At 42.0% G+C, this 22,711-nt stretch overlaps 1 protein-coding gene across 1 annotated transcript in view; it reads right to left on the reverse strand.

The window, feature by feature from the left end:
• The window catches only part of ncf4 (neutrophil cytosolic factor 4), a 40,082-nt gene that overhangs the window by 10,852 nt on the left and 6,519 nt on the right, over positions 1-22,711 (reverse strand). Inside the window, exons 3-7 of the mRNA XM_072442027.1 lie at positions 15,679-15,838; positions 14,152-14,222; positions 13,945-14,069; positions 13,435-13,495; positions 9,747-9,845 (exon numbers count right to left, since the gene is read on the reverse strand). Of these exons, the coding sequence (XP_072298128.1) occupies positions 9,747-9,845; positions 13,435-13,495; positions 13,945-14,069; positions 14,152-14,222; positions 15,679-15,838 (516 nt within the window). The remainder of the gene's footprint in view (positions 1-9,746; positions 9,846-13,434; positions 13,496-13,944; positions 14,070-14,151; positions 14,223-15,678; positions 15,839-22,711) is intronic.

Raw genomic sequence — 22,711 nt, forward strand, 5'->3', positions numbered from 1 at the left:
GGACCTTGAAAAGCCTTTCATCCTGTACGTGGATGCTTCAGAAGAAGGACTCGGGTCGGTTCTCTATCAGAGACAAGGGGGAGTCCTCAGAGTAATTGGATATGGCTCCAGAACATTGTGCGCCACGGAGAAGAACTATAAACTCCATTCTGGGAAACTGGAGTTTCTGGCTCTAAAATTTGCTATTACGAAGTGCTTTAAGGACTATCTTTTCCATGCACCCCACTTTACGGTGTACAATCCCCTTACGTATGTCACCAAATTTGTTAAGCTCAATGCTACAGCATCGGTGGGTTGCAGAGTTGGCCGATTACCGGTTCACAATTTAGTTCCGGCCTGGGACTGCAAATTGTGACGATTTCTTGTCAAGACACCAACCTATTCACACACTCATCCAAGAGTGCTCTGAGGAATGCCCTCAAGAGGACATTGAAGGCATTGGAATGGGTGTGCGAGAGAGGGCAGCGGTGAAGTTAATTGGATATTAGCTGTCACCTGCAACATTGACGCACTGCCAGAAGAGGTCAGCATTTTTCCACCAGTTCAGCCCTTGGCAGTTAAAGACGTCAAGGCAGCACAAGGGTCCGACCCAACCATAGCCAGAGTCCTGTGCCTGAAGAAAAAGCTATACCTCAAGTGCAAAGAAAAAGTGGCAGAGAGTGCACCAGTTCGACACCTGCTCAGAGAGTGGAGATGGAAGATTGAATTCTCTGGAGGGCGACAGCCTGCCGAACACAGTTGGTTGTTCCAGAGTCCATGAAGACTCTTATTTACAAGCACCTGCATGAATATATGGGACATTTGGGAGCAGACAGAGTTGTCATCCTGGCACGTGTTTTTTCTGGTCTAAGATGTGACATGATGTTCAATGTTTGTCTCAAGTGTCTGCTGCTGCCTTAAGAGAAAGAAGCCAAACAGAGTAATTCAGACACCAATCCAGAGTGTTAAAACATCAGCCCCGTTCGAGATGGTTTCCATCGATTTCCTGCATTTGGAGAAGAGTAGCGGTGGAGAGGAGTACATCCTTGTACTCGTCGATCACTTCTCGAAATATGCACAGGCCTACGCTACGAGAGATAGAAGCTGCCCTTGACAGCTTCTATCTCTGACCTGTTTAGCACATTTTAATTCTGGATCAAAAAGCACTCTAAGATTTCTGATCTGTGGTTTCAGAGATTGGGTAATCGAGCCCAGGATTCCTCTTCCGCCTTTGGTTCGTTTAGTTGGACCGAACAGAATAACTTCAGTTTTGCTGTCATTTAACTGTAGGAAACTGTGAGCCATCCAAGTTTTTATGTCAATGATACAGTCACTGAACCTTTCAATAGAGCACTGGTTTCCAAGGGACAGAGGTAGATATAATTGCAGATCATCAGCATAGCAGTGAAAAGAGACATTATCTTTGCAAATAATTTCACTCAGCTGGATCCCTGCGGAACTCCAGAGGTCATAGCGGCAGGTGCAGAGGAGTATGATCCAATGTTGACTGTGTAGGTTCTGTGCTTTATATATGAAATAAACCAGTGAAGAGCCAAACCCCCATTCCTACACAGTGCTCCAGACGCTCAATGAGTATATCATGGCCCACTGTATCACTCAAATCCAGCAAAACCAAAACAGAACAATTTCCAGAGTCGGCGCTCAGCAACAAGTCATTGGTCACCTTCAGTAGAGCAGACTCAGTGCTGTGAAATGCCCTAAAACCTGATCAAAAAACCTCATGGATACTGTTCTCTTTTAAAACGGCCAATAGTTGAGAGGTCACAACTTTTTCTAAAACTTTGCTCAAAAAAGGCAGTTTTGATATTGGTCGATAGTTACTTAAAACACTAACTTCTAGGTTGTGTTTCTTTAAGAGAGGTTGAACTTTGGCCTGTTTAAAACACTGAGGAACTATGCCGTTTTCTAGGCGGGAGTTTATTATAGCCAGAACATCATAGCCAATGACATCCCAATGAGGTAGTGCTTTTCATGTGTGAAACAATATCAGACAGATCAGCAAATGATATCAGTTCAAAACATGCAAAGGCCACAGTGAGTGACTCATACATACAAGGTCTTGGTCCAGAGATAGAAATGTTGGACCTGATGTTCTCAACCGTATTAGAATTTAAAAACATTCTTCACAGTTTTATATGATGCCTCAGGACCAGTGCATGGAATGGGAACAATTTCCACACAGAACATTTAGAGTCCTGAAAAGAAAAGCAGGTTTGTGCTGTTTTTTTGCCATCAGTCCAGGGAAATACTGCGCTTTGGCAACTGTAGCCAGTTCTTGGAATTTAAGTAAGCATAACTTAAAAATATCAAATGATACCTGAAGCTTATAATTTTTCCATTTGCGTTCTGCCCTTCTACACTCCTGTCTTACAGCTCTAATATCATCATCTAACCAAGGTTGAGCCTTAAGTATAGGGTTTCTTTTCTGAAGAGGGGCAACCGCACAGAAACACAGTTTGTTTTAAAAACAGCCAAAAGTTCATCAGTGGGGAAGAGGATAGCTTTGAGTAGATCTGTGTGAATTGAGAGGCTGTAGAGGGGGAGAACCTCTGTGCCGTTTTATTAGCAATGTGTTTCATGGGAAATAATGTATTAAACATTTCTGATTTGTGATCGTAGAAAGCGGTATCCTTTACATCAGCCATGTCCACATTAAAACAATGTGATAGAACAAGATCTAGAGTATGTCCGTGTTCATAAGTAGGACCTTTTACATTCTGGATCAAATCAAAAGAGTCTAATACATGATTTAGTTCAGTTACGATGGCCTTCTTTGGACAGCATACGTGTATATTAAAGTCTCCCAGAATCAAAATCCGATTGTACCGTACCGTTACTGAGGACAGCAGGTCGGAGAAATCCTTAATCAAATCTTTATTGACTTTTGGCGGCCTATATGTAAAGATATAGAGCAGCAAGTCTATGAAGAGGACAAGGGATTCAAAACTGCTGTAAGGATCGGTTGAGAGGGCAGTACATTTAAATTGTTTTTTGAAAACCACAGCAACTCCTCCACCTTGTCTGGAACGCCACAGTGAATTTAGGAAGCTGCAGTTTGCAGGGCACAGGTCTGAGAAAGGGCTTAAGTCATCAACGCACAGTCACGTCTCAACTAGAAATACAAAATCTAGTCTGTTTCAAGTGAAGAAATTGTTTAAAATAAAAGTTTTGTTAGCAACTGACCTCAAGTTTGCCAGTGCCATTTTCCTAATCAAGATAGAGTACCCTGGTATTTCGGGTAGATGTTGCAGATTCCTCAGGATGTGTTGTTTAACACCCCTTCTTCTGGAAGTAATCACAATCCGTCTCATGGGACAATCGGAGAAAGTTACTGACAAATCCGAGCATTGAGGAATCAGGTGAAGGTGGTTTTGATCCCGACAGAGGCGACGCAATTTCACCCGCAAGCCAGCGCGCCTTCCCCGCTTTCTTTGACACTTCCTCCTTAGTATGGAACAGCAGGGCAAAGGCCTAACACCGTCCAGGGTTCTGGGGAAAACGCTGATGATAAAACTGCTCCCCGCTGGGAAAACGCTGATGATAAAACTGCTCCCCAATGGGAAAACGCTGATGATAATAAGGCGTTATTCGTCATAATAAGGCGCCTTATTCGTCATAAGGCGCTGGTACAGCTGGCAGCCCGGTGTAAACGCTCTCTCTTCTTTCTCACACTTATTGTGCTTTATCTCCTATATTTTGTAAATATAATTAGTATATTTTTTCTATTTTACTGTACGATAGGGACACGCGCTGGAATAGTTTTTTAATTCAACTGTTTTTGACTTTTTTCGGCTGGATTTGAGCGTTTTTCGTTGCGTTCGTTGTGTTGTTGTGACGTGAGCTAGCTCCGAGCGAGCCCACCAGCCCCCCCCCCGCGCCCTCCGGCCGCGCTAAAGTACGGCGTGTCGTCGGTACACGTTTATGTACACGTTTATATGAAAGAGGAACTTCACGAACGATCAGGACACGCACTGGAATCGCTTTAAATTAACTTGTTTTGACTTTATTCGGCTGGATTGAGTGTTTTCGTCGTGTCGTCGCGATGTGTCTTGGCTCTGAGTCCCCCGGCCCCGCCCCCCGGCTCCGGCCCCGCCCCCCGGCTCCGGCCCCGCCCCCGGCCCCGCCCCCCGCCCGGCGCCGTACCGCGTTTCCACAAAGGAGGAACTCATGAAACTGCGGAGAACAGTCGTCTTACCCGGAGATCGTCACGTTATCCCGTCGCAATACTGACCTAACCTAATACTGATGTGCAATTCTGTCATATGTGCAATTGCTGTTGGAATTCATGTGCAATTACTGTGAAATTCATGTGCAATCTATGTGCTGTCGTGACACATATTCATGTGCAATTACTGTCGGGATCACATGCAATGGTATTTATTTATTTATTTGTCTATGGGAGTTTTTATTTATTTATAGGAGATCTTCTAGTGAAAGTGTTTTTCAGACTTCCTATAAGTGATCTGTTCTTCTGTATCTACCTCTGTATCTACCTGTGTTGCACCAATGAAATTTCCCCATGTGGGACAATAAAGAAATATCTTATCTTATCTTATAAAACTGCTCCCCGCCGGGAAAACGCTGATGATAAAACTGCTCCCCGCTATGAAAACGCTGATGATAAAACTGCTCCCCGCTGGGAAAACGCTGATGATAAAACTGCTCCCCGCTGGGAAAACGCTGACGATAAAACTGCTCCCCACTGGGAAAACGCTGATGATAAAACTGCTCCCCGCTGGGAAAACGCTGATGATAAAACTGCTCCCCGCTATGAAAACGCTGACGATAAAACTGCTCCCTGCTGGGAAAACGCTGATGATAAAACTGCTCCCCGCTATGAAAACGCTGACGATAAAACTGCTCCCTGCTGGGAAAACGCTGATGATAAAACTGCTCCCCGCTGGGAAAACGCTGATGATAAAACTGCTCCCCGCTGGGAAAACGCTGATGATAAAACTGCTCCCCGCTGGGAAAACGCTGATGATAAAACTGCTCCCCGCTGGGAAAACGCTGATGATAAAACTGCTCCCCGCTGGGAAAACGCTGATGATAAAACTGCTCCCCGCTGGGAAAACGCTGATGATAAAACTGCTCCCCAACGGGAAAACGCTGATGATAAAACTGCTCCCCACGGGGAAAACGCTGATGATAAAACTGCTCCCCGCTGGGAAAACGCTGATGATAAAACTGCTCCCCAACGGGAAAACGCTGATGATAAAACTGCTCCCCACGGGGAAAACGCTGATGATAAAACTGCTCCCCACTGGGAAAATGCTGATGATAAAACTAATTATGAGCATATGTGTCCATGGCAGCTCGTATGATCAACAACCAGTTTCGATGCTGATATTGTAAGGAACTCCTGGATGAAAAGCCACATTACGACGTACACACAGAGGACAGGTGGCGGTAAAAACAGACGACACGCCGACAGACATACTGGCGCCATCTTGGATCTGATGCTAACACCACTGTGAATTGAGCTTGAACAGTCGAGAGCCCGACCCACTACTCAGCTGTCCACGGCACGAGGAAATGAGACTCAGATTGGTCGCCAAAAATCCTCTATTATTCCTTTAAGTTCAAATCAACACTTTATACATACAGACATTGCAATTCAATAATCAGCCAATTTATTAAAATATCTTGTACTGTTTTTGTCTAGCGCCCCATCAAATAACGCCTTAATTTCCCGTTTCTTTGATGATTTCTCAAACCCTGATGCATCAGGCTAAAAAGCTGAAATTGTTACCACTGGTATGGTATGAAAAAATGAATAAATTAATGAGAACATGGCCACTCACGACTATAGCGCCCCCTACAGTTCACTTATAAGTGGTAAGTCCAGCTACAACATGAGAGAAGTGCGGCCAGCGAGCGATAGACAGAGCAGCGGCATGTGACCGCGGTCACACATGAACAGCTGCAGCCACGTTCACACGCCGAGCTCCCTTTGGTTTACACAGACAACGTCCACATATGTGACTCGCCACGGGAAAAACCGCCACAAGTCGGCCCTAACCAAACTGAGATTTTTTTTTCAAATGTGTAATTTTCATTTTTTGCAGAATGTGCAAGTTGAAGTTATGAATAAGCTTCAGATAACACTATTGGTTGTCTTAAACTTATTCATTAAGCTGTTAAAAATGGGTAGTTTTCGGCGCTCCTCGGGGGCGTCACCTATTTCTAGCCAGCCATTGTTGTTATTTTTCAGCCAATAAACTGCTAGCCACATGGCTACTTAAAGCACTGTCATACTCCGTGGTGTTGAAGATGGAATACAGAGTACAAAAAGACAAAAAAAGAAAAGTGCCTGGCGTAAGTACTCACAAGATCCCTGCATGCATGCATACATGCTAAAATGATATGCACATCGAAAACAAGCTCAGTAGGTGTTGTTTGTTCCTGTGTTAGCCGCGGGCTAAGTTGGAAGCTAAGCTAAGCAAGCGCCATGTTATCGGCTTATTTTTCGGCGTTGTTCTGTACAAATTACATACTCATGTAGTATTTCTTGACCCGTGGGCTGTGTGGGTCGTGCTTTATGTGTGTTTTATGGCGCTTTGCAGAGCTCGGCGCTTTGCCGTTAGTTTTCGTGGTTAAACCGGCTTTTGTTTAGCCGGTTTAGTGTTGTTGTTTAGTTTTCATGAAATCAAAAGTTTGCTAATCGCCCTGATGCTGAATCAAAAGTAGATATTTAAATTCAACTCCGACTTCTGGATGGTAGAGATGTGATTTGTTAACGTGAAAATAACTTTCACATTTTTGGATTAATACATTTTTATTATGTAGTGAATCACCTGTGAATTCTGTTTATCGACAAATGGCAATAAACCCAATTCGGATTCTTTGATGCTATTCAGGGCCTTTTGTAATCCAAGTATTTCCACTTTAATATAGTAACTTCTAATTCTGATTCAAGTCCAGTTCAAGTCCTGATGAAAATAACACTACATCAATAACAACACGTTAGTGCTGTCAGTGTGACAGGGGGAGGGCTTATTTCAATGAGATGCAAATGAGCCCCACCCCCTGTGACTCTGGGCTCACTCAGGTGAAAAACTCTGAGCCCTGTTTTCTCAGTGAAAGGTTTTGAGAGTTGTTTACATTCAAATGACCACAACTTACTCAAATATGATCAGATGTGCATAAGTGAGACATCATTGTATAGCTTTGAATTTACACTTTCAGAATTGGTGAATAACTCAAAATGTCTCAGTCACAAATGTGCTTCTTGTCTCGTCTATAGACAATAAAATAATCCAAGAACAAAACTAGACTGAGGTTCCTCTGCTATTTGTGGAATTTCCGCTAACAGCAACTAAACACTTCCCGTGACACTTACAATATAAAGGCCTCTCTGTTTCACAGATACAGAATCAGCTTCGTTCCACAAATCGGGGCAATACAATTTCATACCCTAATAATATTACAAACATACTGAAGATTTCCATACTAAAAGTTCTCCATGTGATTTGCTGCAGTTAATTGGTAATCTTACGTTATTTGGCGAACAATTTTTTCCAGCGTAGTGGTAGCTAAGCAGTTGTGAGGCGAGCTACAGCCAATCACGGCACGTTAAAAAAAAAAAAAAACTAGAAAAGTAGGTCACATATCATTGCGCGGCCTCTTCACACGTAAACAATGGCGAGCGATACGAGCAGCGATAGCGTGGAATCACTCGTTACTGTTGAAAATACTGACAAATCTACAACCACAAAATGCATACTACACATTGGATCGGGAGCAGATGAGGACTCGGAGCCATTCACAAAACGTTAGATGGGAAACGTTCCAGAAATGTGCCAAAGAATGGCAGAGAACTTCAAACAACAACGATGTTGCTATAGCTACGACGCATGTCGGCTACTTGGATGTCTCTTTCGCCGATATCCCCGAACATTTTGGATATCACCCGGCATGCTATAGACGTTTTATTGATTAAAAAAAAGGATAACCAATGCACCAAATGGCTGGGTCAACAAAACGGACAATAAACGAAGATGAACCTGCCATTATTTCACCCAAGAGACTTTGTTCAAAGTTAGGACTGAAGTTGAGGCAAAAGTCGACCACATCATCGCCCCGTCACAGTCTCATGTCCTCCCTAAAGTGTGCATAATCTGCAGAAAACCTGACAAATATGTAACCAGACAAGGAAAACACCATAAGGATAAACTCATGCAAGCAGAGACAAAGGATGCAGGTATGCATGATGAAGCAGTATCTCAATTATTATGATAATAATATTGATTTTGGATAGGCTATTATAGCCTATCCCTGTATGCTTATCTATTATTAAATCATGATTAAAAACTGCTGACTGGGGTGGGGGCAAAATCCCCTGTCTATGCCTGCTATACATATAATGTATATGTATAGATACATTTAGGCCTAGATGATATATGCCTAAATGTATCCATCACCATGATAGAAAAATAATCCTGAAGGTGTATGCCTACTGGCCACCAGATGCTCAGATAGTAAAATTAATATAAAGAGGCCTATTTGTTATCATGAAAATGTGTTGCACTCTTTCTTTCAAATTCTGGCTCTAACAGTACTTCTACACTTGCAGGACATCTGCGTGAAGCTGCTGAGAGGAAGGCAGATGAGAATGTCCTTATCCGTGACCAAGACTGTGTTGCCATTGAGGTGAAATATCATCAAACATGCTATAGAGACTACACACGCTTTCTTTCAAAATACTGGGTAAGTGGCAACTTAGTTATCCATATCACAAGTCTCTCATCCCCTGTAAAATGATAGCAGTTTCATGAGATTGTTTGACTATATGATTTTAAATTCTTACATTGAAAACTTTAATTCTGATTATATTTATTTGTTTGTTTACAGAAAAGTTCAGCAGTACCAAAACAGTTATGCGGTATTCTGCAAGACAGTTGTGGAAGGGAGAATCATCGCCAACCAGGAGATCATTCGGATAACTAAATTAGTCCAGATGTTTGTCAAGACAGTCAGGGAAGTTGATGAGGAGGATATGTTAGTGACGTAAACAAAGCCCGATACAACAGGTTTTGCCTCAATTCATCGTCGGAGATTCTCTCATGGAGCATGCTAAGCGTGCAAACTATCAGGCTGCACTGCATAAGAGAGCTCTGCAGCCCATTATCGGCGCTCCTAGCCCCGATGGAAATGGTTGGAAGGTAAAAGACGGTGAGCTTGAAATAGTGTGGATGACAATGGACACTGCCCCTAAATCTGTTCTTGAATGTCTTCACTGTTCTTGTAAATTCAGTGAATGCACTGGTGGCCGGTGCTCTTGCCACAAGGCTGGGTTGTCATGTACCGATATCTGTAACTGCTCCAATTGTGAGAACTGTGGTGAAAACACTGACACCTCAAAGGAGGAAGTAATCATGATGGAAGACGATGCAGAGGACAGTGACTTTGACCTGTGATTTGTTTGTGTTCAACACTAAATGTTTGAAAATTTTATTGTGAAATATGAATAAACCATTGATATGAAGATACAAATTGACTGAGTTGTAAATACATTAATTAAAAAAAAACATAAGTCTAAATATAAGTAACTGCTAGCCTGATTCTTGCAGCTGTTTTTTTTTTGCATGGTTCTGTTTTGAGTTTGGCCTGAGGAAGATGTGGTGACAAGACTGAGATCTTCTGTATCTCAGTCTGTTCAGTCTGGAGCCCAAGCCAATGTATTGAGCCCCCTCCTCAGGACTTAGCAAGAGTAAAAAATGCAGACAACTGTAGCTCTATTTCACCTCCAGCCAGTCTGTGTTGACCTGGCGTAACAGGAAAACCAGCTGCCCCCTTCGCAGGTTCAGCTCTGCCTCTCCACTACCATGGAAATCAAACAGCACCTGCAGCACAGAACAGAACAATCTTACGTGAAATCCTGTCTTTTGGAGATAGAACAAACTGGACAGTGTCAGCACGCAAAGGGTGTACTCCACTTTTGTCATCTGGAGACCAAATCAATTAAGCAAACAGTCAAACTCTGTTTATAAAGCACTTTTCATATGTAGAACGTATACAAAATGTACACACACACACACACACACACACGCTCCCTCTCACTTCATTCCCTCGTTAGTCTATGTGAGGGTATACATGCTCCCTCTCTCCCTTCATTCCCTCGTTAGTCTATGGGAGGGTATACATGCTCCCTCTCTCCCTTCATTCCCTCGTCTATGGGAGGGTATATATGCTCCCTTTCTCCCTTCATTCCCTCGTTAGTCTATGGGAGGGTATACATGCTCCCTCTCTCCCTTCATTCCCTCGTAAGTCTATGGGAGGGTATACATGCTCCCTCTCTCCCTTCATTCCCTCGTTAGTCTATGGGAGGGTATACATGCTCCCTCTCTCCCTTCATTCCCTCGTCTATGGGAGGGTATATATGCTCCCTTTCTCCCTTCATTCCCTCGTTAGTCTATGGGAGGGTATACATGCTCCCTCTCTTCCTTCACTCCCTCGTTAGTCTATGGGAGGGTATACATGCTCCCTCTCTCCCTTCATTCCCTCGTTAGTCTATGGGAGGGTATACATGCTCCCTCTCTTCCTTCACTCCCTCGTTAGTCTATGGGAGGGTATACATGCTCCCTCTCTCCCTTCATTCCCTCGTAAGTCTATGGGAGGGTATACATGCTCCCTCTCTCCCTTCATTCCCTCGTTAGTCTATGGGAGGGTATACATGCTCCCTCTCTCCCTTCATTCCCTCGTCTATGGGAGGGTATATATGCTCCCTTTCTCCCTTCATTCCCTCGTTAGTCTATGGGAGGGTATACATGCTCCCTCTCTTCCTTCACTCCCTCGTTAGTCTATGGGAGGGTATACATGCTCCCTCTCTCCCTTCATTCCCTCGTTAGTCTATGGGAGGGTATACATGCTCCCTCTCTTCCTTCACTCCCTCGTTAGTCTATGGGAGGGTATACATGCTCCCTCTCTCCCTTCATTCCCTCGTCTATGGGAGGGTATATATGCTCCCTTTCTCCCTTCATTCCCTCGTTAGTCTATGGGAGGGTATACATGCTCCCTCTCTTCCTTCACTCCCTCGTTAGTCTATGGGAGGGTATACATGCTCCCTCTCTTCCTTCACTCCCTCGTTAGTCTATGGGAGGGTATACATGCTCCCTCTCTCCCTTCATTCCCTCGTTAGTCTATGGGAGGGTATACATGCTCCCTCTCTTCCTTCACTCCCTCGTTAGTCTATGGGAGGGTATACATGCTCCCTCTCTCCCTTCATTCCCTCGTTAGGCTATGGGAGGGTATACATGCTCCCTCTCTCCCTTCACTCCCTCGTTAGTCTATGGGAGGGTATACATTCTCCCTCTCTCCCTTCAGTCTCTGCTGGATTGTCAAACAGTCAACACAGACATTCATGTTTGCCTTGTACATATATCTGTTTAAGAAGTCTGCTGAAGTTTATGTTTGTTATCTCCTGTTCATATTAATCTGCTAGGGACACTTTTAGTTTAATTCACCTGATCTCAGACCTGTTTTGCTTTTGTTCACTTTTCGTGAAATAAAGGAACCCTGTCCTGGACACTTTTAGTTACCTTTAGTCTGTTTTGGTATTCCTGTTTCATTATTCATCAGAGGTATTTTTGGTTTGGCTACCATTCTATGTAGCACTTGAGTCCGTTTGACCCGACTGATAATCTGTTAACTGGAACAAACCATCTTAAAGATGCTGCTGTTTTGCCTGTTTTCCCCGTTTGCATTAAATGTCCCATAACATGCAAAATCGACTTTTCAGAGCTTTTAACCTTCTTACATTGCTATTTGTGCTTCATATATGTACCCAGAGTGTTTTTTTGATTGATTCCCGCAGTGTTTAGCTATATTACAGACTATCTCCTTTCCACGAATCTCCAAACTGACGGGGGGTGTTCACAGGACCGCGTCATAATCACAGGCACGCGTCATCATCCCTCCTCACCCTCCCCCTCCCCCCTCTCCACCCGCCTCCCCCTACCGCCTCCCGCCCCCTTTCCCCTGGCTCCGCGCTGCTGCAGGCTCGTCTCCCAATACATGCCCCGGAGTTTTTCTGCTTCGATTTACGACGAAACACGGTTCAAAGAGGCCCAAAACGTCATTAATGATATCACACTCTATACTATTATCACAATGGTGAAGGTTTATGAGGCAATTGATGCAGCAAACCGGGAAAATAAACGGAGAGAAGTTCTATGCGATACCGAAAAACCAGGAAATAAGAGCGCGATGGACATAAGACTTTTATATATATATATATATATATATATATATATATAGATCTATATATATATATATATATATATATATATATATATATATATATATATATATATATATAGATCTATAGATATATCTGTTCTGCGCACGCTGTAGAATAGACACCAGATTTATTTAGGCTTAAAGTAGTGTTGATCTGAAGTTCTATCGTCGCGCGGCAGGAGCGGCGCATCGCGGAGCAGACAGTTGTGGGGCTACGTCACAGGTTGGGCGGGGCACACACGCGCGCTCTGAGACTAGGTCACGGGTTGGGCGGGGGAGCCAGATGGCTCAAATGGACCGCCATTTGATATTCGCCCCCACAAGGGTGGGGGCGAATATCAAACCAAGCCGTTTGCATTTCCGGGTTGGTGAGGGGGTCCAAGGTCTGGGTGATATTTCTTAACTATTATGTTTAGGGTGTTGCACAACCCTTATTATTATCAATTATACACTTAGGATAGACTACGAAATGTGAAAAAAGCATGTTATGGCACCTTTAAATAAAGACCTTGAACGATCCTTGCCTTTTGCATACGTGGGTGTAGTCAGTGGTTGTAGTCAGTGGGTGTAGTCAGTGGGTGTAGGGTGGGTGTGTTAGGGTGTATTCATGTCAACAAAGCTGTCATTTAGAAAGCATTCAGATTACATAGTAATTTTTGGAAAAATTGTCAGATCTGGACGGACCCAATGAGTTGTTTGTGTATTTTGATGACATGGACATAATTATGTGTGAATGCGCCCCCTCCAAAGTAATAATTGGACAGAGCAATTACTTCAAAAAATATGAATTGGCATAAATCTCAGGGGTAGCCATGACGAGCGCTTAACAAAGCAGTCATTTTTAAAGCATAAAAATCCTGGACCTGGACATAATTATGTGTGAATTAGATCTCTATATTTAAAATGGGCTCTCCTGAGCCCCCTGTAAACATTTATGTCCAACGTGACCGATGCATTTTTTAATCATATGTCAAGCCAGGGTTAATATGCAGCCCTCTCATTGAATCATGCCAAGGGCCCTTTATTACTGCTTATCGCTTTTTAAATTGTAAAACACATGATTTATATAAAATGGCTTCATAAATGAAACGGGTCCTGTGTGTCTGTGTACATGAGTTCAAATAATCTCCCAACTAAGTAAGGGGAAGTGGCCAGTGTCACTGGAGTGTGTGTGTGTGTGTGTGTGTGTGTGACCTCGGCCCGTGGGGAGGAGAACAAGTCCATCTCTCTTTCCATCTTCTCTTTGACTGTTTTCCTAAACACACATATTTTTTGTATTACAGGCCTTGAAGAGAAATATTACAGCTGAAGAAAGTGTAGTTTTTGCTGCAGAAGTTTAAAACATAATTTTACAATATTTTTAACATCTATTTGACGGATAATAGCCTAATTTAATTCAACTAGAGCTAAATTCAGCGTTATTTGTTTTGTACGACACAGAATTAGCCTTTACTAAAAACAATTTAAAAAAAATCTTTGATAGAGAAAAAAGTCTACATTATCAGATCAGGAGCAAAAAAAATGGATATAAACATTACCGGCCATAGACTAACTTGTAACTAGAACATATAGTGTCTGCGAGACATCTCGCAGACACTCAATTAATGAATTTGCAGAATCTTAATTGTCCTGGTAAATATGTGTTGCTAAGTGTGGGAACCCTGTATGTAGTGACAAGGAATTGGGCTCTTGAAATGGCTTTACACTTTGCGTGTTGGGGGCCGCAGACGCCGGAGGGCCCGTGGCTGCTGCATGCGGTCCATGTCGCTCTGATAGAAGAACATGCGCAGGCCCTCGTCCAGGAGCAGCCATGAAAGAGCCAGCAACTTCTGCAAACATTTACACAAGAAATCCATATATGTGTTTACTGCAGTACAATCTGTTTCAGACATGTGCCCAAGAGAGTCTTACCTTCATGTACACGTTGAGTTCAGGAATCCTGCTTTCTGCAATATCACTCTTGTTGCCAATATAAATTTTACCTGAAGATAGTAAATCCAAAATGTAAACAGATTATGATGCCTAATCTGTGGCCTGGCAGATTGGGCGTAGCCTAGCAGAGTGGATGCTACCCTGAAGAATATTTGTGACCATACTGTGTGATCTTGGTAACTTGGCAGGGTAATTGTGGCCTGGAAGAGAGGATTCCTGCATGTATGGTGGCAGAGTGGGTGTGATAGAGTAGATGTAGTTTGGTAGAGAAATGGCCTAGTAGGCAGAGTATGTGAGGTTCTGCAGATGACATCACAATGTTCAGAATTTTTGCAGTAAGTGGCAAAGTTGCAGTTTAATGATAAAATAATGAATAAATAAATGAAATTTGTCTGCTGTAAGAGCTCAAAAAAGCAGCAATACAGTGACAAATAAAACTGTTGATAAGCAGATAAATAACAAACACTGCAGCTATGCTCATATTTGAGTGTCTGCGTGTGATTTTCCATTTAGCCAGTTTCAACTCCTTAACGCTTCGACCGATTTCAACAAGTTATAGATCGCTTTCACAGTAGTACGTGTGCTATTACTTTTGACATTTGAACAACGTGTACTTTTTGCAGAATTTTCAAAAATGTTCAAAAGTATTAGTACTCCATTTAGCCAGTTTCAACTCCTTAACGCTTTAACCGATTTCAACAAGTTATACCTCATTACGATCGCTTTCGCAGTAGTACGTGTGCTATTACTTTTGACATTTGAAGAACTTTTACTTTTTGCAGAATTTTCAAAAGTATTAGTACTTTTTCTCCAGTGAAATAAATGGGGCATTATGAGTGTCTGCGTAATTCTTTAGGCTTTATTCTTTAGACTTTTGTGACGGAGCCAGTCAAGAGAGAGAGAGAAGAGAGAGAGAGAGGGGAGGGGTCCTCCTTGGGTCCAAATCCGCTCTCTTGTCCCTAACTCTAACCTTAACCTTAACCTTAACCCAGTGTCTGAAGCGTATTGAGGACTGCCATATAATTATTGTTTTTTTGGGCCACCACGAGGGTCGCCATATTGGAGCCAATTCTGACTTCCGTGAGGCAGGGGTCTGATTTAATACTGACCCAATTCCTTTGAGCCGAACAAAAAAAAACAGGGGAAAAAAGCATATCAGTTCTGCCACTCACGCTGAGTGGGTATGACCTGGCAGAGTGGGTGTGACCTGGCAGAGTGGGTGTGACCTGGCAGAGTGGGTGTGACCTGGCAGATTGGGTCCGACCTGGCAGATTGGGTGCGACCTGGCAGATTGGGTGCGACCTGGCAGAGTGGGTGCGACCTGGCAGAGTGGGTGTGACGTGGCAGAATGGGTGTGACCTGGCAGATTGGGTGCGACCTGGCAGATTGGGTGTGACCTAGCAGAGTGGGTGTGACCTGGCAGATTGGGTGTGACCTGGTGGGTGTGACGTGGCAGAGTGGGTGTGACCTGGCAGAGTGGGTGTGACCTGGCAGAGTGGGTGTGACCTGGCAGAGTGGGAAGGCTCCATGTGCCCAGGGCAGGACTTTCTGAGCCTTCTGTAGAGTACTTGGTCTCCAGCATCTGGTGAAGCTGTGAGAACTCCCTGTACCTTCTGTAGATCAGATACTTGTTGCCTCCTTTAGTCTTCACCTCAGTCACAAAGACCTGGAAATCATAATTTGTAGAATCAGGTAAGAACTGAAAATGTAAACATTTTAACATCTACACTTGGGTCTATAAATATTGTGACATCAACACAATTCTAATCTTTTTGGCTCTATACAGCACCGCAATGAATTTGAAAAGAAATCAACAAGATGTGCTTTAATTGTAGACTGTCAGCTTTAATCCAAGAGTGTGGGAATTGCAGGTTGTCTATGTGCCTCCCACTTTTTAAGGGACCAAAAGTAATGGGGAAAATTAACAATCATAAATCAAACTTACAATCATAAATCAAACTTACAATCATAAATCAAACTTACACTCATACTTGGTTGCAAATCAACCAAGTGTACCTGTCACACGCACGGACGAGCGTCGGGGAACCTGGCGCTCCAGGTTGTATATGTGGGCATTTAACGACATTTAATGACACATAATCAAAACCATAATGCCACCAAAGAAATCAGATCCTCTGATGGAAGTTGTCCAAGACTTGGACGAAATCAAGGCATCGCTAAACGGCTTGTCTAAAGATTTCGCCACCGTGACGCAGCAACAAGTACAGCTAGTGGCACTGGTGGATGAAGTTAAAGAACTACGGGAACGTCTAGAGGAAAAAGATTGGGTCATAAATGGATTGGAAAGAAGAATTGATGACCTTGAACAATACACACGAATGGAGGACGTAATTATTAATGGGCTGGAAACAAAACATCGCAATTACGCACGAGTAGCTGCTGGCGCTGGTGCCATGTTGGGACCGGACGCACCGGTGGAGGAGTTGCTGACACTGGAGCAACAAGTAGTTACATTTCTCTCAACTAAAGAGATCAAAGTGGATCCGAAGGAGATTTCGGCCTGCCACCTGCTCCCTCCACCTGCCTCCTCCACCTGCTCCCTCCACCTGCCTCCTCTACCTGCTCCCTCCACCTGCCTCCTCCACCTGCTCCCTCCACCTGCTCCCTCCACCTGCCTCCTCCACCTGCTCCCTCCACCTGCTTCCTCCACCTGCTTCCTCCACCTGCTTCCCTGAAAGCGTAGCGATGCCAAACCAGCAATAGTAGTTCGCTTTGTGAACAGAAAGCACAAAATGGATCTGCTGCGCCAGGCACGCAAGCTAAAGGGGAGCATGGTGTACATCAACGAACACCTCACCAGCAAGAACACAGACATCGCAAGACATGCGCGAATTCTGTGGAAACAAAAGAAAATACAAGCGACATGGACCAGAAATGGTCGTGTTTTTATTCGTTTAAATGGAACGCCTGAACAAGCACGAGTGATCACGGTAAGGGACATCAAAGACTTGGAACAGTACAAATGAGGCAAATACTATTTAAATATGACTTTTCTTTGACTGAAATGACTTATGAACTTCACGAAGATGATCGTTTGTTTTGGATTATATGGAACAACTTGTGTTTGGACTAGTGGAGTTTTCCATACATTTTTCTATTATTATTTTTGTTATTGATACTATTATTATTTATATATATATATTTTTTCTTACAACATGCCAGAACTTGGATCCATGGTAGAACAAAATACACACTTAAATGATGAGACCATTAATGATATAGATGATCCAACTGATTTCTACAATAACTTCAATTATTTAAATGTTAAACATGGTAAATATGATGTTGAAAAGGAAATAGATCCTGATACTTATTGTAGTCAGAAAAATTGTCAATATTACACAGAAGAACAGTTTAAGAGTACAGTGAACATGGAACATGTTTTCTCTGTGATACATTTTAATAGTAGAAGTCTTTGGAGCAATTTCCCACATCGTAAAGATTATTTAAGATTATTCCCAAAGTTTAGTGTAGTTGCTATTTCTGAAACATGGTTAGATGAGGATAAAGTCTCAGCTGTTGAACTGGAGGATATGAACTGTTTGTAATGAATAGAAAAGACAAGAGAGGAGGTGGAGTTGCTCTCTATGTAGATTCTAACCAGCATTGTAACGGTATAGAAAGCATGTCTACTACAGTTGATAATATGTTAGAGTGTTTCACGGTTGAGATTCACATGGAGAAACAAAAAAAAAATAACTGTCTGTTGCATATATAGAACACCTGGTTCTTCTCTGGATCATTTTAATGAGTTTATATGTAATATGTTTCACTCATAAGTCTTACATTGTCTGTGATGATTTTAATGTTGACCTGCTTAACCCAGGTGGACACAAGAAAACCACAGACTTTATCAATACTTTTTATAACAGTACATTATTCCCAGTAATAGTAAAACCAACTAGAATAACAACAGAATCAGCAACATTCATTGATAACATATTTACAAATGAAATTGGTAAAATTGATGGAGGTCTTTTAATGACTGATATTAGTGACCATCTTCCTGTTTTTGCAATTCTTCAAAATGTATTTAAAACACGGTGTAATCAGACTAGCGACATAAGAACAGTGAGACATAGAACACCTGAAGCAATTGAGACTTTGAAAATGGAATTCAGTAAACAAAATTGGGATGAAATTTATAGGTATGAAAATCCTAATGAAGCATATGAAGTCTTTTTAGCAAAATAATTGTTGTCCACTTAAGACAATAATTTGTAAAAAAAACAGATGCTGAAACCCTGGTTTACTAATGGAATAATTAAGGCTTGCAGAAAGAAAAATCAACTATATAGGAAATTCCTAAAATCCAGAACGCAGGTTTCTGAAAATAAATATAAAGCATTCAAGAATAAATTAGTTAATATAATCAAAAATTGTAAGAAAGAATATTATACAAAATGATTAATGCAACATAGACAAAATATCCAGGGAACATGGAAAATAATGAATGATTTAATACACAAGAGACATAATAATCATAAAATTATCCTAATTATTTGAACAAAGACAATGACAAAATAAGTCATATTAAGGGAATTGTTCATGAGTTTAATGATTACTTTGTAAACATTGGCCATAAATTGGCAACAAAAATTGTGCCCCCTCAAAACAATGACATGGAGATTGGGGTCACGTATGAAGGTGTAAATTCATTTTTTCTAAACCCAACAAATGAAAATGAAATATTGAAAATTGTGAAGAGCTGTAAAAACAAAAAATCAACAGATAATTATGGGTTCGATATGTTTATAGTCAAAAATATCATGGAACATATTGTCAGTCCATTTTCTCACATCTGTAATCAATCTTTTAAAACAGGAATTGTTCCTAATCAAATGAAAATAGCAAAGGTTATTCCCTTGTACAAAGGCGGTGACAAACATTTGACTTGTAATTATCGACCCATTTCTTTACTTTCACAATTTTCAAAAATATTAGAGAAATTGTTTGTTAAAAGATTAGATAACTATGTTGAAGTTAACAATATATGAAATGAGTATCAGTTTGGTTTTAGAGCACACAGGTCCACCACGATGGCAGTTGTTAATCTGGTTGAAAATATTTCCCAATCATTAGATCAAAAACTCCATACAATAGGTTTATTTTTGGATTTACAGAAAGTATTTGATACAATTGACCACAAAATTGTATTACAAAAATTGGAAAAATATGGCTTTAGGGGAAAAGCAAATTCTTGGTTAAATAATTACTTATGGATTCCAATATGTTCATCTGAAGGGAGCAGAGTCTAGTTGTCAGAGAATTAGTTGTGCCACAAGGCTCTGTTTTGGGCCCAAAACACCACAGTGTGGAGGTGATGGAGAGAGAACTGCATAAACTAAACAAAATAAGATAAGATGTTCCTTTATTGTCCCACATGGGGAAATTTCATTGGTGCAACGCAGGTAGATACAGAGGTAGATCCAGAAAAACAGATCACTTATAGGAAGTCTGAAAAACACTTTCAGTAGGAGATCTCCTATAAATAAATAAATAATGCAACTGGTTTGCATTAAATAAATTATCATTGAACTTAAATAAAACTAAATTTATGGTATTCAGTAACAAACATGTAGATAATGATATCAAAATTAAAATAAATAGTTATGAAATTGAAAGAGTCAATTATATTAAGTTTCTTGGAGTGATCATAGATTGCAAAATTTCATGGAAAACACGTATACAAAATGTACTAAAAAAAGTGTCAAAAACTACTGCAATTTTATACAAATTGCAGTATATTTTGAACAAAAATGCTTTATATTTACTTTACTGTTCTCTCATTACTCCATATTTAACATATGGTATTGAGATCTGGGTTGAGCGTTTGAGAGAAGGCTAGGCACAGTAAGCCTTGGCTTCTGCCTACCCCTGGTCAAAAATGAATTAATGTATCTCGAATTTAGTTTTGTGCTTGAATGTTGAGCACCTTTTATTTTGTTTTTGACCAAACCACAATAAAAAAAGAAAAGAAAAAAAAGAAAGAAAAAATGACAGCCTGGACTGTGGAATGCATAGACATCACAAGACGTTGGGTTTCATCCCTGGTGATGCTCTGCCAGGCCTTTACTGCAATTGTCTTCTGTTCCTGCTTGTTCTGGGGAAATTCCCTTGAGCTTGGTCTTCAGCAAATGAAAAGCAGTTTTGAAGCATTTGGCTGAATATGAGCTGATAATATTGCCCGAAACACTTCAGAATACATCCTGCTGCTGTCAGCAGTCACACAATCAATAAATATAAGGGAACCAGTTCATTGGCAACCATACATGCCCACGCCATGACACTACCACCACCATGCTTCACTGATGATGTGGTATGCTTTGGATCATGAGCAGTTCCCTTCTCAATAGTTTTTTCTTCATTCACTCTGGTACAAGTTGATCTTTGTCTCATCTGTCCATAGGATGTTGTTCTAGGACAAAGAAGGCTTTTTTTAGTTGCAAATTCCAATGTGGCCTTCCTGTTTTTGAGGCTCATCAATGGTTTTCTTGCGGCAAACCCTCTGTATTCACTCTGGTGAAGTCTCCTGAGTGTTGACTTTGACACATAAGCCTTCCTCTTGGAGTGTTCTTGATCTGGCCAACTGATATGAAGGGGGTCTTCTTCACCATGGAAATAATTATTCGGTGATCCACCACAGTTGTTTTCTGTGGTCTTCTGGGTCTTTTGGTGTTGCTGAGCTTACCAATGCATTCCTTTGTGCGTTTTTGCAATATCTCTGATGGGTTTGATTTGATTTTTTTAGCCTAATGATGGTTCGCTGCACTGATAGTGACAGCTCTCATACTGAAAGTTGACAGCGACCGCTTCCAAATGCAAATAGCGCACTTGAAATTAACTCTAGACCTTTGATCTACACCTTGTATGTGAGATTATGAACGAATAATAAGTTTAAAGAAATAATAAGTTTCAGATAAGTTTAAAAAACACACTGTAAATAGAAGAACTCTTATAAACAAAACAAAAAACTCTTATTCACAAAACTCCTCTCATATCTTAATAGGGAATGGAGGAATAAATAAATAAATTAAATAAAAAATAAAAAGATAAAGATAAGGCTGAGCAAAATAATATTTCTGTTTGCTGTAACCCGACCGTCCCGGTATGAAACTAGCCGACTGAAAAAATAATAAAAAGTCAAAATCTTTTATTTTTCAGTTATTTCGCAGACTCACCGACCGGTCTTTCCTAAACCACCTATCTTTCATCCAAAAGGGCTGATAACGCACTGTACAACGCATGAGCGACTTCATATTCGGCCCTCCACATGCGTTTGTAAAGAAACAGAACGCACATAAGCGTCGTTATATTGCCTTTTACAAGTTGGTTTGCCTCTGTCGGCGCCACTGCAGTGTCCATAGTACATGTCACGTTCTATCACGGTGTGACGACTTGATTTAAATTTGACTTACGCAATGCATTCTGGGATCAAAACACGCCCAGCAGCGTCATCACAACAAACATGGCGGTGCCCGTGTCCCCCGCTTGCCTTCGCTACCAAAATAAAGGATAACGGGGTACAAAAGGTCGATTGAAATATCTTAAAATCAGGAGATTTATTCTCCCGATCGGGTTGAAGCCTGACCCCTGGACTGTTGAAGCCTGACCCCTGGACTGTTGAAGTCTGACCCCTGGACTGTTGAAGTCTGACCCCTGGACTGTTGAAGCCTGACCCCTGGACTGTTGAAGTCTGACCCCTGGACTGTTGAAGTCTGACCCCTGGACTGTTGAAGCCTGACCCCAGGCCTGTTGAAGTCTGACCCCTGGACTGTTGAAGTCTGACCCCTGGCGGTCACCCCGAGACAATTTATTTGGGGCAGCCTAAAGATTAAAATTAAAATAATAGCTAGCATAAGACTAAATAATAACCCTAACCCTAAACAAAACACTCTTATTTACATCAGTTGTGTGCACATGAATATGGCCTTAATTGCTTGTGAGTACGACAGTAATTTCACATGAATATGACGGTATTGCACATGGTTAAATCAGTATTGCACATGGTCAGGGCAGTGTTTGTTGTAGAGTCTGACAGCAGCAGAAGGAAAGACCTGTGAAACCTTTCCTTCACACAGCGAGGATGGATCAGTCTCTCACTGAAGCTGCTCTCCAGAGCGGACAGAGTGTCCTGCAGGGGGTGACACTCATGGTCCATCATAGATGTAAATTTAGCCAGGACCCTTCTGTCCCCCACCTCCTGCACCGAGTCCAGAGCGCAGCCCAGGACGGAGCTTTGTCCAGCTTCTTCCTCTCCCTCTCTGTGATGCTGCTGCTCCAGTAGGCCACACCGTACAGGAGGGCTGATGCCGCCACAGAGTCAGAGAAGGTCTTCAGGAGTGGCCCTGTCACTCCAAAAGACCTGAGTCTCCTCAGGAGGTAGAGCCGGCTCTTCCTGTACAGTGCGTCTGTGTTATGAGTCCAGTCCAGTTTGTGGTTCAGATGAACACCCAGGTACTTGTATGAGTCCACTCTCTCAATGTCCCTTCCCTGGATGTTGGTGAGGGGGCAGCAG

Source organism: Eucyclogobius newberryi, unplaced genomic scaffold (assembly GCF_026437365.1).
Source record: "Eucyclogobius newberryi isolate DKJ021-1_F unplaced genomic scaffold, fEucNew1.0.hap1 SCAF_124, whole genome shotgun sequence".
Classification (NCBI taxonomy): domain Eukaryota; kingdom Metazoa; phylum Chordata; class Actinopteri; order Gobiiformes; family Gobiidae; genus Eucyclogobius; species Eucyclogobius newberryi.